General features: G+C 39.1%; 1 protein-coding gene across 4 annotated transcripts in view; it reads right to left on the reverse strand.

The window, feature by feature from the left end:
• THADA (THADA armadillo repeat containing) overlaps positions 1 to 14,368 on the reverse strand; it is a 330,878-nt gene extending 316,510 nt beyond the window's left edge. For 2 of the 4 annotated variants that reach the window (XM_043603276.1, XM_043603274.1), the window contains exons 1-8: positions 14,217 to 14,368; positions 10,946 to 11,041; positions 10,555 to 10,649; positions 9,702 to 9,832; positions 4,586 to 4,734; positions 4,434 to 4,466; positions 4,114 to 4,162; positions 204 to 391 (exon numbers count right to left, since the gene is read on the reverse strand). In XM_043603276.1, coding sequence (XP_043459211.1) covers positions 204 to 391; positions 4,114 to 4,162; positions 4,434 to 4,466; positions 4,586 to 4,734; positions 9,702 to 9,832; positions 10,555 to 10,649; positions 10,946 to 11,021 — 721 coding nt within the window. In that variant the 5' untranslated portion in view covers positions 11,022 to 11,041; positions 14,217 to 14,368. The remainder of the gene's footprint in view (positions 1 to 203; positions 392 to 4,113; positions 4,163 to 4,433; positions 4,467 to 4,585; positions 4,735 to 9,701; positions 9,833 to 10,554; positions 10,650 to 10,945; positions 11,042 to 14,216) is intronic. The other 2 variants (XM_043603275.1, XM_043603277.1) reach the window with 2 other exon arrangements.
• Positions 14,369 to 18,247: the final 3,879 nt, after the last annotated feature.

An 18,247-nucleotide genomic window follows, 5' to 3' on the forward strand; every position in this document is an offset into this window, starting at 1 on the left:
AGTCCTTCAACATTACCCCTTGGAGAACTGGTACATTTGAAAGAAAAAGCATTAAAACCTCATAATCCAGGGCCTCCCCACTTTAAGGGGCTAGGGAAGAAGTAGTTCTACGTGTCAGTTAAGTATCAAACATTTCATACCATTATTAACGTAAGCTGAACGACACTCAATTATAATCACCATTTTTATGGTTTTACACTTACCATCAATTAAAAACTTGGTGAAAATACTCAGCAATCCACACATACTTTGCCATGTGGGGGAACTGGAAATCCTCACATGAAGTGTCTGAAAATCTTGTATTTTCTGTACCAACATCACAGAAACTCTAGTGCCTACCGACAAGTCATTCATCAACTGCGTCTGAACAATATGATTTCCGGCAAATTTTCTATAACAAAGAAGAGACGTTATTACAAAAGAAAAGTCACACGAAAATGTCACCGTTTCCATCCCTCGATAAAAAACATTCCTCAATCAAAGGGCCAAAATTCATTTTAGGTTATAATAGACATTCATACCTCTCTGTTCCACTCCCATAAACATTCCAATTCTATGGACATTTACTACAAACTTTCAACACTCTTACCTCAACATTTCCCTCCTTCTCAGCCAATGACCAACCTCATTTCTCTCCTTTTAGAGTAAAAGTAGCAGATCCAGAATGAATGCCACAATTTCATAACTTGAACACTCCCTCAACCTTGGTACGCTCTCTTCACCTGGCTTCCAAGACACCAGGCTCTCCTCCACTTTCTCCTACTTCACCATCGCTCCTTCCTAGACACCTTGGCTAGTTCATCATCTTCTCTCCAAGCTCTTTATGTTATAGCTCTCCACAACTCAGTCTTTAGTTCCCCTCTCCAGCTACTTTGTTCTCTTGATGCTGATCTCATCCAGCTCATAAACTTTAAATTATAATCTATATGATGACAATTCCCCAATTTTTATCTCCAGGTTAGACCTCTCTTTCTAATTCCAGACTTGTATATGCAACTTTCTATTCAATATCTTTCCTTGGATGTCTAACAGACATCTCCAACTACATGAACTCATCTTCAACTCCAAACCTGCTACACCTGCTAGGATCTCTATCCTACAAAAACCCTGTGACCATCTTTGACTTCCTCCTCCCCATCCCATCTGTAAGAAAATCTTGTTCGTCCTACCTTCAAAATATAGAATCAGACCACCTCCACTGCTACTCCTGGCCTGAGTCACTCTTGTCTCTCCCTTGGATTACTGCAGTGGCCTCCTAACTGGTCCCCCAGCTTCTATCCTTGGCCCACCCTCAGTCTATTCTCAACACAGCAGAACACAGAGTGATGATATTAAAACACAGGTCAGGGAAAACAGTCTAAGGTCCCCCAGAAAGTTAAACACTAGATTACCATATGATCCACTAATTCTACTAATTACCGTATAATCCACTAATTCTGAAAGTAGAGACTCAAACAGATATTTGCATAACAATGTTTATAGCAGCATTATTTACATTAGCCAAAAGGTAGAAGAAACAACCCAGCTGTCCATCAACAGATGAATGGATAAACAAAATGTGGTATATACATACAATGGAATGCTGTATTCAGCCAAAAAGAAATAAAACTCTAATACATGGCACAATATGGATTAACCCTGAAAACACACAAAAAAATAAAAATTGTATTCTATTTGCGTGACGTATCCAGGATAGGCAAATTCAAAGATACAGAAAGAAGAATAGAAGTTATTAGTGTGGGGGGGGTAAAAAGGTAGTGAATTTTCTTTTGGACACACTGAATGTGAGACACCTATAAAACATCCCAGTTGAGATGTCCAGGAGGCAAGTGACTATATGAAGCCACCACTTCAGGGAAGAGATCTAACTTGGAGTGAGAAATGTGGGAATCTTGAATATTAGCAGGTGCCTAACACCAAGGAGGTAGATGGTATTAAGCAGTAAGAACAAATAGAATAACAAGGAAAGAACCCACATTCAAGAGATGAGCAGAGGAAGAACCTAAAAGGAGACAGAGAAGGCACTCCTGGCAAGGCAAAAGGAGACCTTGGGTGAAAGATGGCACACAGAGGCTAAAATCAAAAACACGGAAACAGCAAGTGCTGGTGAAGGTGTGGAGAAAAAGGAACCCTCGTGCACTGTTGGTGGGAATACAAACTGGTGCAGCCACTGCAGAAAACAGTGTGGAGTTTCCTCAAAAAATTAAAAATAGAATTACCATATGATCCAGTAATTCCACTACTGGGTATTTACCCAAAGAATATGAAAACACTAATTTGAAAAGACATATGCATCCCTATGTTTACTGCAGCATGATTTACAATAGCCAAGATACAGAAACAACCCAAGTGTCCACTGATAGATGAATGGATAAAGAAGATGTGATATATACACATATATATATACACACACACATGCATACAATGGAAAATTATTCAGCCATAAAAAAGAACAAAATGTTGCCATTTGCAACATGGATAGATCTAGAAGGTATAATGCTAAATAAGGCAGTCGGAGAAAGGCAAATACCATAGCATTTTACTCATATATGGAATTTAAGAAACAAAACAAATGAACAAAGAAAAAAGAGACAAATTAAAAAAGACTATTAACTATAGAGAACAAACAGATGGTTACCAGGGGGGAGGTTGGTGAGGGGAGGGGTGAAATAGGTGAAGGGGATTAAAGACTACACTTATGGTGAGAAGAACTGGGTAATGTATAGAATTGTTGAATCACTCTAATAGCCTGAAACTAATATAACACTGTATGTTAAGTATACTGGAATTAAAATAAAAATTAATTAAAAAAAAAAAAAGAATAGCACACATTTATTACCTCTATTCCCTGCCAGAACCTCAGTAAACCAACCACATAAAAAGACATAAATACACAAGGGCAACAAATAGACAACAAGACAATAACAATAAGCCTTTGGAAGCCACAAAGCAGATAGATAATAACTAACTTAGCAGAATCAACAAAGCAAATACTAAGCCAGAGAATAATCCCCAAAACGACCTGATTTGCAGCCTCAAAAGGCTAAGAAACTTGGCACCAGGACTCCTTGATGTGGAAATAAATGTAGGGCTGAAAATAAGAAGATGGGCTACAAGTCTGTTGAAGAAGAGCAAGAACCAGCAAACAAGTGGCTTACGTCTAGGGAAGGTAAAGCAACACCAGATTGCAAACAAGCGAATTAGGCAAATATATGAACAATGAATGCCAAACTCCATGACCTCAGCTTTTTTTCACTCCCTCAGCAACCAGAATTAAGCCAACGGTTTGGTTCCATGGTGAATCCACTACCCATGCAAAAAGACCTAAAGATATTGACATCGGAGGTTTTCCAAAGAAATAGCCTAGCTAAACGAGCCTACAATAAAACCTGCCATCCAACCCCACCCATATACACAGTTTCAAATCAACTCTCAGTGCCCCATCCTTAAATATGAGCGCTAGGCTAAAAATCACCAGACTTCTAAAGAAAGCTTCCACTTTCATATAGTGAAGTGACTGAAAGCATCAAACAGAAAAAAAAATAGCAGCATAAAAGAACTAGGACTATGCAAAGGTAAGAAAACTATATTTAAAAACAAAACAAAACAAAACCCTATCATTAATATCCCCAGAAAAATAACAGGATGTTTCATTTATAAAAGAACAGACGCTATGAGTAAGGAACACTCAGGGAGGAAGGAACTCTTGCTCATATTCTCCTAAAAATTTATTTTATTTTTTTAAGTTGACTTATTTATTTTGAAGGTAGGGGGAAAGAGAGAAAGAGGGAGAGAGAGAATCCCAAGCAGGCTCCACACTGTCAGCACAGAACCCGACACAGGGCTCAATCTCACAAACTGTGAGATCACGACCTAAGTTGAAATCAAGAGTTGGACGTTTAGCTCACTGAGCCACCCAGGTGCCCCTTTCTGATTTTTTAAATTAAATATCAAACCTCTAAAAAAAACATTTAAATAATCAGGTCTAATATTAACAGAGAGGAATGGAATGAAGCATGTTCTGGAAACTTTTTAAAAATTTCCTGTGTACAAAGACAATGCACAACCACAAGTGTTCATGCACACATGCACAAGCATACAGATACTACTTGCCTATTTTCTTCAGAGATTTCAGTTAAACTCTTCTGCATAAAATGAAGCACTGAAACAAAAAGAATATATAATGACAAAGCAGAACCTAAAACTGTGAATTTTAATGTCAATATAAGAAAATATTTTAAGTCACTATTACCTAAAGTGATATCACGATATAGAAGTAGAAATTTAAAAGGAATATTTAAAAGGAAGGAACGTGATGCACGTTGGTAATCTGCAAAACTCTACCCATTGTCAAGAAACCGAAAACAACCAGTTCCAAAATGACTCATACAAGCAGTTACACCCTCAGAATAAAATAAAAGAATGGGACTTACCATTTTTAAGAAGATTACTAACACCTGCTCTACCTGTGGGAATAAAAAAATTAACACTGATAGGGAGCCTCAGGACCAAAACTAACATTAACAAAATTGTTTAAAAACAATAATGTAATGATAGAAAAAATACTACAAAAGAGCTGGCTTACCTACGTCAAAGTTCTCCATACAGGAAGATATATTGTCAATTACTTTCCTATAAGAGTACACATCAGTAGTACTCAATTCTTCCTGAAGACGAGAAGTAAAACTTTGTACAGCCTCAGTTAGAAAAAATTCAGGTAGGCCATTTAGTGAGCTAGAAAAAGAACCAAGCATTAGAAATCTGGCAACCATGTAGTATGTAGAAGGGAATCATACAAATTAAGTAATACTGGACTACATCTTCAAAATACAGCCAGAAAATTTTAACTTCATGCCACAATTGTTGAACTCCTTGCTTCCATCTTGCTTCCCTCCTCAATAGAGAAGCCAGAGTGATATTATAAAAACACTGTGTTAATCTTCTGCTTAAAATTGTCCCACATGTCCATCTCAGTCCAGTTGGTTGCCATAGCGCTGACAATGACTTACAGACTCCACAAACTCTAGCCCCACCACTATCTCTCCAGCCTCATCTTGATCCTTGTTGACTTAGCTCTAGCTGCATGGCCTTCCTTGTGGCAACAATATAACAAAGTCTTTGTTCTTGCTATTTCCTCCAACTGACACTCCTCCCTCAAATAGACCCAATAATAATCATTCCCTTGTCCCTTTCAGGTCAATCTCAAATATCACCTTATCAATGTCATTTTAGCAAAGATATCTGAAGTGACTACCATATTTTAAATTGCAACCTTCACCCCATCCTTGATGCTCCCATCTCCCATCACTGCTTTATTTTTCTCAATCACATTCATTTCATCTAATCCTATGTATTTTGACTATTTGACTATTTTCAATCTTCCTCTTAGAATGTAACCTCCATTCTATACTGCCTTATTCACTGTATCCCCAATGCCTAGAATATTTATTTGACATAGAGTAGATAGTCAATAAAAATTCACTGAATAGGGGCACCTGGATGGCTCAGCTGGTTAAGTGTTGGATTCTTGCTCTGGGCTCAGGCCATGATCTCACGGTTGTGAGATTGAGCCCCATGTTGGGCTCAGCAAGGAGTGCAGAGCCTGCTTGGGATTCTCTCTCTCTGTCCCTCCCCTGCTCGTGTACACATGCTCTCTCTCAAAATAAACAAATTTTTAAAAAAATTTTTGAAAAGATAAATTTAATTTAGTGTCAATTTTACCTCAATTAATCTAAATCAAAACCACTAGGGGGAGCCTGCATGGCTCCGTTGGTTAAGCTTCTGACTTCAGCTCAAGTCATGATCTTGACATTCATGGGTCCTGCATCAGGCTCTGTGCTGACAGCTCAGAGCCTGGAACCTGCATCAGATTCTGTGTCTCCCTCTCTCTCTGCCCTCCCCTGTTCACACTGTCTCTGTCTCTGTCTCTGTCTCTGTCTCTCTCTCTCTCTCTCTCTCAAAAATAAATAAACATTATAAATTTAGAAAAAAAAAAGGTAGGAATTTTTTTTAATTGCCTAAAGAGTTCTAAAGCTCTTCTAGAAGAAAAAGAATTTAGAAATAGGAACAGTCTGAAAAAGAAAGGTCACCAAAGGGGTGATGTGCTTCAGTATATAATTAAACTACATTATCACACTCTAGGAAATGAAAGTGTGGTATGGGTGAGTAAACAAATAGACACAAATCTAAAACTGAATCTATGTTGGGGCGCCTGGGTGGCGCAGTCGGTTAAGCGTCCGACTTCAGCCAGGTCACGATCTCGCTGTCCGTGAGTTCGAGCCCCGCATCGGGCTCTGGGCTGATGGCTCAGAGTCTGGAGCCTGTTTCCGATTCTGTGTCTCCCTCTCTCTCTGCCCCTCCCCCGTTCATGCTCTGTCTCTCTCTGTCCCAAAAATAAATAAACGTTGAAAAAAAAATAAATAAATAATAAAATGGAATCTATGTTTATACAGGAACACAGAACATAATAAAATGGCATTCCAAATAAATGGGAAAGATGGACTATTCAAAAGTTTGGGAATAAGTGGCTCCCCATTACAAAAAAGAAAACTAAATTGGATCTCTAACGTATGGTCCACTCAAAGCTTAACTCCAGATGAATTTAAAAATTAAACAAAAAAAATAAATTTTAAAAGACAAGCATGTAATTTTATATGATCTTATCCTAGAAAAAGTATACATAAGCAAGGCATGAAACTCAGAAATCTATACAAAGAAAAATATTAGATTTGATTACCAAAAAAAATAGTTTGTAATTTTTAAAAAGCAAACACACTATAAACAAAGGAATACATTTGCCACATAATCTATATAAAGCTGTTATAAATCAAGAAGACATTCTGTGGTTGCTGACTTCCTGCAGCCATTCCCCATGCCTTTTTTTTTAATTTTAACGTTTATTTATTATTGAGAGACAGAGAGACAGAGCATGAGCATGGGAGGAGGAAGAAAGAGGGGCAGACACAGAATCTGAAGCAGGCTCCAGGCTCTGAACTGTCAGCACAGAGCCTGGCACGGGGCCTGAACACACAAACCGTGAGATCATGACCTGAGCTAAAGTCGGATGCTTAACCGACTGAGCCACCCAGAGGCCCCCCACATGCCCTTTTTTATTGGCAAAACCCACCTCCCACTACAGAGGTATGAGAATCTTGCTTCCCAGCCATTCTTAAAACCAGAAGGAGGGTATATGACCCAATCTTGACAACACAAAGTGATAGGAACTCTACTGAGACCTCCTGCAAAATGTTTTCTCTCCAATAAAAAGAGTTGGAAAAGACTTTTTTTCTGGATGCAGTCATGTCTGTCTAAGGTGCTTGTAACTGCTACAGTCCCTTGTAATTCTGAGGGAAAATATGGCAAACACACGGGAGAAAAATGGAAAACATCAAGATTTTTGATGACATGGTTGACTGCTTCACCAAAACCCTAGAACTGGCCACTATCTGATCATTTGCTTTTTGACACATTAAATAAATTTACTTAAGTAAGAAAAAAAGTCATTCTAACAAGAAGACACACAAAAGATATGTAATCACAAACAGTCAAACTGTACATATTAAAAAATATTCAATCTCAGCAATCTGGGAAATGAAAAGTAAAACATAATACTATTTTTTACCCAATAGATTTTTAAAGATATAAAGACTGGTATTATCCAGAATTATAAATAAAGGTATGAAGACACTGGCACTCTGGTTCACTGTTAGGGGGAGTACAGATTAGCAATGTTTTTGGTGAAGAAATTCCACTTCTAGGAATTTATCTCAGAAAATAGACAGAACAACTATATACGTGATTAAGAATATCACTGCATCATGGAATAATGAAATTGGAATAATGAAAACAAAACACTAAATATCAGTGAGAAAGTGATTAAATTTTGTATACCCATATTATGGAATACATATAGCTGTAAGAAAAGATAAGGACTTTGGGTGGGAACATAAAATAGTAAACACATTATGGAAAACAATATGGAGGCTCCTCGGAAAATTAAAAATAGAACTACCATATGATCCAGTAGTCCTATTTCTGGGTGCATATATCCAAAAGAACTGAAAGCAGGATCTCAAAGAGATATTTACACACCCAGCATGTTCACAGCAGCATTCTCCACAACAGCCAAGAGGAGGAAGCAACCCAGATGTCTATCAACAGATGAATGGATGAATACAATGAGGTACATATGGACAATGAAACATAATTTAACCTTAAAAAGGAAGAAAATCCTGCCACATGCTACAACATGGATGAACCTTGAGAATATTATGCTAAGTAAAAGAAGCCAATCAAAAAGGGACAGATACAAATATTCCACTTATTTGAGGTAACTAAAGCAATCAAATTCATAGAAACAACTGTGGTAGCTAGAGGGTAGGGAGAAGGAAAATGGGGATTTGCTGTTTAATGGGTATAGATTTTCAGTTTTGCAAGATGAAAAAGCTCCAGAGATCCACTGCACAACAATGTAAATATACTTAATACTCAAAAATGGTTAAGATGGCAAATTTTATGTTATGTGTTTTTTAACACAATTTTTAAAAAAGAATAAGGACTACACTGATACGAAAATATCTCTAAGACATTCCTTTTTTTTTTAAGTTTATTTATTTATTTTTGAGAGAGAGACAGAGCAAGCAGGGGAGGGGCAGAGAGACAGAGAGAGAGAGAGAGAGAGAGAGAGAGAGAGAGAACCCCAAGCAGGCCCCGTACTGTCAGCACAGAGCCCAATGTGTGGCTCGAACTCACAAACTGTGAGATCATGACCAGAAATGAAACCAAGAGTTGGGCGCTTAACCGACGGAGCCACCCAGGCACCCCTCTAAGACATTCTTTAGTGAAAAAACAAGCTACAGAGCAATAAGTAGAGTATAATCACATTTATGTAAAAAAAAAAAAAAAAAAAAAAAAAAATCAAAACTAAAATAAAATACAATACACCTATTAAACCCAAAGGAAAGGTCTAAAGAGAAAGATACCAAAATGTGAAGCGATGACCTTTACTAAAGAAAGTAAGATAGGGGTGGCTGGATGGCTCAGTCAGTTGTACCAGACTCTCAGTTTCAGCTCAGGTCATGATCTCCCGGTTCATGGGATGGAGCCCCACATCAGGCTCTGTGCTGACAGTGTGGAGCCTGCTTGGGATTCTCTCTCCCCTACTCTCTGCTCCTCCCCAGCTTGGCTTGCACACGCACATGCCCCTCTCTCCCTCAAAAATAAATAAACTTAAAAAAAAAAAAAAGTAAAGTAAGATAGGCCAGAAAGAGGGAAATAGAAGGCTCATTTTTCATTTTGTTCACTTCTGTATTGCTTAAAGTCTTTACATTAAGCATACATTTCTATATTACCTGTGTAATTAAAAATATGCTTAAACCAAGAACAAATGGGAAAAATAAAGGAAAAAGAAATAGCAGGATGACAGTTTAAACTTAACCAAGAATTGCATTAATATAAATGGACTAAACCAAGCGTCTGTAAGCTTGAGCCCAGAGCCTGTTTTATTAAGGTCTTGGATCTAAAAAGCCTTTTTACATTTTATAAAAGTTGTAATATATACACAAAACAGAGACCATACAAATGAAATTGCTAGTAACATATTTCAGTTCAGTTTTACCAAACCAGGAGAACTTTAAATACTGGTTACTTTTGCTCAGATTGAACATTTATGATGGTTAACTTCCTTTCCTTTTTGTCCTTACCTTGCCAAGACTTTCTTCAAGGGATTCTTTAGACTCAAAGAAAGATAAATTCCTGCTAAAATATCCAAACAACTTCGAATACTGGGATCACATGTGCCATTTTTATCTGCCTTCTCCAGTAAAGGCACAATCTACAATCCAAAAAATTCAAAGTCATGGTACTTTTGTCTGATATCAAGTATATATAGCAAAGTAACAGTTTCAAACACTCTTTTAAGTCTCAATGTAATGTGAAATATTTCCTACCCTATATTGTTAAGGATACTGATTTAAACACTGATTTTAGTATTTTTTAACTTTTTAACCCATACCCCCAGCTCCCATTTTACTCTCCAGACCCACCTCTATTAAGAATTAGACTTGTTAATGGTTCAAGTTATAGGAATTCTGTGGCACTATTGAAAAAGCCAAAATATATATAATTGCTTTCCAAAAAAAATTATGCAAGTTCAAATGGTAAATCCTAATACTGAAACACTTACTGGCAAGGACAGTCTTTATATTTTATATTAACTTTTTAATGTGTCTGCTAAAAAGTTTTAAAGATTCAGATCAATATTCAGAATAATTTTTTTAAATTTATCTCCACAAAAAAGGTATGCACAATTGTCTCAATGTCCCATCTATTTACAGCTCCAATGGCAGTGGAAGCCTGAATATGGCTTCTATTGATACCCTGAGTAAAACGAGATTATACAATGAACAGAAAAGGAGAAAAAAAAAAAATCTATTTTTTAATGATACATTGATATTAAAAATCGAGAGCCAAAAACTGTCAGTTAATTTTAAAAGTTCATAATAGCATGATATGATATTCTTCAAGATGCATCAATGAATATCAACTCAGTCTTACCTGTTTCACACAATGGATTTGTGACACTCCATCTGTGAGTTGTACACAATGTAACAGCAAAGAAGCTAGATTCTTTCCTTCCACATCAGCCAAAGCTAGATAACACACATACAAAAACATTTCAAGGATTTAACAATATATGCAAATAAGTTTACCTTTGCTACGCATTATGCAAAATCTAAGTATTTATAAACCAAACCAAAACAAAAGCAGATCGAACTTCATCTGAAGACAAAATTTTTAGGAAATCATTTTACATGCAAAACTGAATGTAAGGAACATGGAAAAATTGAACAGAAAGAGTCTGAACATTATGTGATATTGAGTCTTGACATAAAAATACTCTGCAACCCAGAAAAGAAATAAACAAATGAGATCAGAAATCACTTACAACGCAAAGTTTCAAGGTCTTGATGGCAAATGGTCAGTGCAGTCACTTGCATTTCTTTCTTCTTCTTTACGCCCATTTTAAATAGAATAGTAGACACTGTAAAAAAGAAGAATTTAAAGCATTGTCTAATTCAGGATTTCTGAACTCAGCACTATCGGCATTTTGGACCAGAAACTTTTTGGCTACTTTTTGGGTGTCTATGTATTGCAGGATGTTTAACACGTTCCTCGCCTCTACCCATTAGATGCCAGCAGCATCCCCTCCCCCCAAGTTATTACAATCAAAAACTATCTCCGGGCATTGCCAAATGTCCCCTGGAGAGCAGAGTGGCCCCAGGTTGAGAACCACTGATCTAAGGATTTCTGCTTCAAAAAAGAAAAACATTTTTAAGCTCAACAACAGCTTATTATTTTCCAAAGTTACTCCTATTATGACCCAGTCTTTGTATTTTAAAAATACAGCAAACCTTCATTTTAGTAATGACAGCAACAACAACAACAGCATAGTTTTTCCAAAAGTAAACTGGGCTCAACTAACTTCTGTGCCTTCTTGGACATATCAGGAGATGTCATAACACACTGTATCTTGACTTTTGCAGAGTATTTGATAAAGGAAACTTGCATACTATCCTTGTGAGTTTGCTTTTAGTTAACAGAATTTGCTTTTAGTTAAAAAGGTTTTAGTTAATAAGTCCGTAATGGGTTTGAATAAATGTTCCTAAAGAATACACACATATAGTACCATGACATCTGGGCATCTCTAGGGAAATGCAACACAGGGCTCTTAGCACAGTTAGCATGTTTAGCAATGGTTGTGATTCAGACATTGGAGGACATAACATAGAGAATTTGTAAAAGCTACAAAGCTGGAAGGTCATGTTAAATGTTGAAATCGGGATTAAAGTACAGCCCGATAAGCTGGAATGAATTTAGCAAGATGAAACAGAAATAAATGTAAAATGCTGCATTTTTTATTAGAAAAAAACATAAAACATTAATACAAGACAGGGAGACAGCAGCCAAATGTGATTTGAAACAAATCAGTATGTGAGCCAACAGAACAACATGTCTGCTAAAGACCACATTATAAGTCAGCCTGATCAAGGGAGTGCCTGATCCCTTGCTCACCCCCACAGGTCAGGTGACATGTGGAGCATCAAGTAAAGTGCTAGTGGCTATCCCTTAAGGAGCCATAACAAATGATAAAACTTTCAAGGAACTAACAGATTTCTGAAGGGCCTAGAGAGCACCCCCTTCAGAGAACAGCTCAGTTAACCAAAGGTGTTTGGTCCGGAGAAAAGAGGACAGGACAAGTGCCATAAGGCAGCTGCTGTTGCTGGAGGACTGTCAGAAAAAGAGATGTCTTTTGTCTTGCTATAGAATTAGGAAAAGTCAGTGCAGGCTTCAGGGAGGCTGAATCCAGCTCCCTGGATTCAGGGAGAACTCTCCCTGAACTCTCTGGTCTAACTATGGAATGGACTGCCTTTTTAACAGAGAATCGCCCAGCTCTGAAAGTATCCAAACAGAAGCAGAATGAACCCTTTGTACCTGAACTCCTGCAATGGCCTCACAACTGGTCTCCTCTCTTCTCCCTTGTTTCTGAAGAGTCCCCTCTTTTTACAGTCTTTTTAAAACTCTCATCAAATCTAATTACTCTCTTGCTTAAAACTTTCCAAGGGCTTCCAATTACACTTAGAATAAAATCTAGCTTCAGACCTTGGCCCTCAAGGCCCTAAGTAATCTGGTACTACCTTCCTCTGCATTTCATCTCAAATCAATCTTCTCTTAACCATTTAAGGGACCTTGCCCTTCCTAATACCTCTGCCTGTTAATGTCTGTTCCACCTGATCTTTGCAAGATCTTAGCACCTCATCTTTCAGGTCTCTTCTCAAATACCACCTCCTGTGAGAAGCCTTCCATGACCACTGTCCTTCAAATGCCACCACTCCTATTCACAGATCATTTCCATTAACTTATTTTCTTCATAGTACTTACTACTACCTGAAATTGCAGTAACTTGGTTATTTGTATATTGTCTGTCTCCCCAAGTAATAAACACTATGAAGGCAGCAACTTTAATCTGTTTTATCCACTGTTTTAATCCTCAATTCCTAAAACAGTACCTGGCATATATTCAGTGCTTAATAAATATCTGATGAATAAACGAATTAACTAACAAACACTGTCAGAGATGTTCTAGAAGGGAGGTATGCCTTTAACAACAGAAAAGTGCACTACCAGATATATTCTATATCTAAATGACAAGTTAGTCCTGACCTTAAAAAAAACTACGGTCCAGGGGCGCCTGGGTGGCTCAGTCAGTTAAGCGTCCGACTTCAGCTCAGGTCACGATCTCGAGGTCCACGAGTTCGAGCCCCGCGTCAGGCTCTGGGCTGATGGCTCAGAGCCTGGAGCTTGCTTCCGATTCTGTGTCTCCCTCTCTCTCTGCCCCTCCCCCGTTCATGCTGTGTCTCTCTCTGTCTCAAAAATAAATAAACGTTTAAAAATTTAAAAAAAAAAAAAACAAAACTACGGTCCATCTGCAAAGTAAGAAATCAATACAACAATGGAACGTGAAAAACTACTTAACAGAAAATGGTAATAAAAATAAACACATAATGGCAACAACAAGGGAAGAATTTGGAAAGTGACATGATTATATCTAGGGGAATAAATGGGGATCACTTCCTAGGAAAGTGACCAACACACAAACTTAAGAAGGGATAGAGACAGATAACTGGGGAGACTATTTTCTGGTGAATGGCGAGTAAATTTACAGCAGGATTTGATCTTGAAACCCTCAATACTACACAAAAATTGGCTCGGTGCTTATGCTTGCTCAACAGATACCTAAACGTCTGTCCTGATGAACTGGGCCTCCCCAAAAGGGAAAATCCCGTGCCCACCCTATGACACTGCTTCAGTGGCCAGAAGATGCTCGGCAAAGTGTAGTCCTAAATCCCACTGGCTGCTTTCCTTTGACGGCTGCTTTCCTCCCATTTACACCGTCTGGTTGACTCCCACATTCTCTGGGTAATTTCCGAACCACGTGGAATCCAGAGAATGACAGGTGATCAAAAAAAGTAGTTAAAGTGCTGTCTCCATGGAGACGTAAGCGACCGGAAATCAGTCCCAAAACCTCCAAATTCTCGCGATAGCCCAGGACTGGGGGAATTGGTGCGAATCACCTAGCTGCCCCAGCTAAGTAGCCGAGCAGAGCTGTGAAGAGTCGCGCGCTACCGCGGGTCTGGCAGAATACCTGGGAGCCAAACCTCGTGCTTGTGAGCGTCTGAGAAGAGTCGCAGCCGTCTAGATGAGTGCCGGAGCTGCTCTGGTTCTACGGTATCTCCGTGGCCCGCAACGTGGTCTGTTGACTACTGGGTAGGGGTGATGGGAGGGAAGCAAGGGGACCTGGACCAGGAGTGATCGCGAGAATTGAATGACTGAGCTCTTCCAATCAAGAGGCTGGAACGGTCGTGATGTCACTGGGAACGGGTGTTGCCGAGTGGATTTGGGTAGACGGCGACTTTAAAAGAATGCGCGGTGCAACCCCTTCTAAGCCAGGGGCGAACTCAGCGGTTTGGAACCCTGTCTGTTTCATTCGCTTTAGGGCAGTCTAGACCTCGAGCACCTGGGAAGCATCTTTGCTTCAATCTGACGTTCCACTCTTCTCCCACACATTTTACCCAGCACAGAGACAGGACGAACTGCCTCCGGGATGCGGAAACCAGCGATTGTAGAGCCTGGGAGATGGTGTCGGGAGAGGGGGGTAGTGAGAGCCGAAGCCACAGTAAGAGTTTGGTTTGGTTTGGTTTGGTTTGGTTTGGTTTGGTTTGGTTTGAGAGAGGGAGACACATAATCCGAAGCAGGCTCCTGGCTCTGAGCTGTCAGCACAGAGCCTGATGCGGGGCTGGAATTCACAGACTGCGAGATCAGGACCTGAGCCGAAGTTGGAGGCTTAACCGAATGAGCCACCCAGACGCCCAAGGGTTTTAATTAAAATGAGAAACTCTGAAATGAACTAACCTGTAACCAAGTGCGTTTGTTCCTGAGTTCAAGCCCGGCATTGGGCTCTGTGCTAACAGTGTGGAGCCTGCTTGGGATTCTCTCTCTCTCCCATTCTCTCTATCCCAACCCCCTTGTGCGCGCTCTCTCTCTGTCTCTGTCTCTCTCTCAAAATAAATGAACTTAAAAAAAAAAAAGTTTAGGGGTGCCTGGATGGTGTAGTTGGTTGAACTTCCAACTCTTGATTCCAGAAGAGATCCCATAGTTGGTGAGTTTGAGTCCCACATCAGGCTCTGCACTGATGACATGGAGCCTGCTTGGGATTCTCTCTCTCCTTTTCTCTGACCCTCCCCCGCTCGTGAGCGCGCTCTCTCCCCCCCCCCCCAATAAGTAAACAAATAAATAATTTTTTTAAGTTTAAGAAATAAATAAATAAATAAAATACACCATGAATTTGGGCCATGAACTTCTTTCTAAATAGCTATCTATTTTATTTGTAAAAATGTATTCCGAGGGAATTTTTAAATTTTTTTTAATGTTTGTTTATTTTTGAGAGACAAAGAATGAGTAGGGAGGGGCAGAGAGAGAGGGAGACACAGAATCTGAAGCAGGCTCCAGGCTCTGAATTGTCAGCACAGAGCCAGACTCAGAGCTCCAACCCACCAGCAGTGAGATCATGACCTGATCCAAAGTGGGATGCTTAACTGACTGAGCCACCCAGGCGCCCCCCAAGGGAATTTTTTAAAGAATCCATAGTCTTTAGTATGTAAAAGTGTAAAAGAAAACACTTAAATGACATCTTCTTGTAAAAGTGGACTACATAAAATCATGAAAAATAATATATACATGTTTGGTTCAGTGTAGTTTACCTTTGGAAATATGTACCAGTTGAAGCAGCATTTTCCCCCCAATTAGGGAATGGATTTTTTTATACTTAATGACACATTTTCACACATTTCACACAGATTTTTAAAATCTGTGACATTTGAATGATTAAAATTTGACCTCTGAATACCACAAAAAAAGGGCTTTACCTGCCTACTCATTTAATACTTGTTCCTAAGCATCTCTATTCAAGCCAAACTTCAGACCAAGCCAAGGTAAGTTTTTCCTGTAAGTATTGTTTTCCTAGACTGAAAAACATAATATGGTCTGTCAGTCAGTTTTACATTCCCAGTACCTCCTAAAAAAACACAATTTATGGTAATCAGCCAGGAATACATGATGATTTACATAATTAAAGAATCCATCATAAGAAGCGTTATGGCACCTGGGTGGCTCAGTCATTAAGTGTTCAACTCTTGATTTCAGCTCAGGTCATGAACTCAGGGTTTGTGAGTTCCAGCCCCACATTGGGCTGACACTGACAGCACAGAGTCTACTTGGGATTCTCTCTCTGCCCCTCCCCTGCTCTCTCTCTTTCTCTCTCAAAATAAGTAAATAAGCTTAAAAAAAAAAAAAGCCTATTTAATGGTTTCATGCCCATCTAGATGTCATATCTAGAACTATGAGTATGAATATTGTGTTATTTTTTAATAGAAGATGAAATCTTGTTACTTGTTAAAATATATATATATGTTATTTGTTAATGTGTTTGTCCCTGAGTCAACGAAAGAAAGCAGAATTCTTCTGGCATTTATCTTGCTGTGTAATAAGTTACCCCAAAACTTAATGCCTTAAAACACTACTTTTTTTTTCTTAATTTTAATTGAGAGAGAGAGAGAGAGAGTGCAAGTGGGCAAGAGGGTCAGAGGGAACTTGCTGTGTAATAAGTTACCCCAAAACTTAGTGCCTTAAAATACTACTTTTTTTTTTTTTTAATTTGAGAGAGAGAGAGTGCAAGTGGGCGAGAGGGTCAGAGGGAAAGAGAGACAGAATCTTAAGCAGGCTCCATGCTCAGTGTGGAGCCTGATGTGGGACTCTATCCCATAACCCTGGGATCATGACCTGAGCCGAAGTCAAGAGCAGGAAGCTGAGACTGAGCCACCCAGCTGCCCCTAAAACACTACATTTTTACTATCTCACAGTTTCTATGGGTCAGAAATTCAACAGTCATGTATGTGGTTGAGTGCTGCTGGCCAGGAATCTCTCATGAGGTTACAGTCATTGGAAGATTTGGCTGGAGCTGGAGAAACCACTTCCAAGATGACTACACCCAGTGGCTCTGATTGGTAAACGGAGGCCTCAATTCCTTCCATGTGGCTTCTCCCCAGGCTGCTTAAACATCCTTACAACATGGTGGCAGACACCCCCACCCCCAGGATGAGCATGAGACAGCAAGGTAGAAGCTTTAATGGCTTTTGTGGCCCAGCCACATGTCAAACATCATTTCAACAATATTTTGTTAGTTACAAAGGTTAACTCTATTCATGGTGAGAAGGGATTACACTCAAGTGTGAATACCCGGAGGCCAATACAATTGGAGAGTGCCATTTTGGAGGCTACCATGGTACTATAACACATCTTCAGGGTTTTCCTCAATGCTTAAAATGTACTAACTAAGGAATCACAACTATGGAATGATTTACTTAAGAGTTGTTTGAATAGGATTTCCACAGTACATCTTAAGGACACATTAATGCTCATGTTTTCTTACAAAGTTATTTGCCTTTAATGACATACATTTTCATAGAAGACAGCCACAGAATTTAAACGTGAAACTAGTTTTATTGTGGGTGAGGAATGTTTTAGATGTTCTCCAAACTTTCTCTTTTCAAGCCATGCTGATCTTATCCCTTCCCTACTTGAGAGCACATAGTGTCTTGTCTTCTATGTGATAGTCTTTTCTTTCCCTATATACCAGGCTCTGCTCCAGCCTGAGTGACCTTCTCAATAGTCCTTGAAAGCACTGTTCTTTCCTGTGCTGTTCTGTGCTCTCTGCTGGGAGGGTCTTTCTTACTCCCACCTGAGAAACTTCAGCACACTTGAAGACCCATCTCAAACGTCACCTCCTCACTGCAACCTGACAAGAAATCCCTGTTCTTCTGCCATACTTAAGATTTTCGTCTCAGTTGTAACATTGTCATTTTGGTAGTACATGCCAGTTATTTGTATGCTTGTCAAACTTCCTATGAGTTTATGAACTTTTCCAAGATAGGGACCATCTTTAGATCCCTAGTGCCTAGCCCAGTGCCGAGCCCGCGTAACTCAGCAAATATTTGTTGGGTTAGGGTCAAGTTCTTTACAGTGTTATTGGGCAGTGGTGCTTACTTTACCACTGTGTGGCAGCCAACTACAGAATTGTTTCCACCTGTGAATGAGGAGTTCCGCCGGGGTGGATATTCACCAAATTGTAGTC

Source organism: Prionailurus bengalensis, chromosome A3, assembly GCF_016509475.1.
Source record: "Prionailurus bengalensis isolate Pbe53 chromosome A3, Fcat_Pben_1.1_paternal_pri, whole genome shotgun sequence".
Lineage (NCBI taxonomy): Eukaryota > Metazoa > Chordata > Mammalia > Carnivora > Felidae > Prionailurus > Prionailurus bengalensis.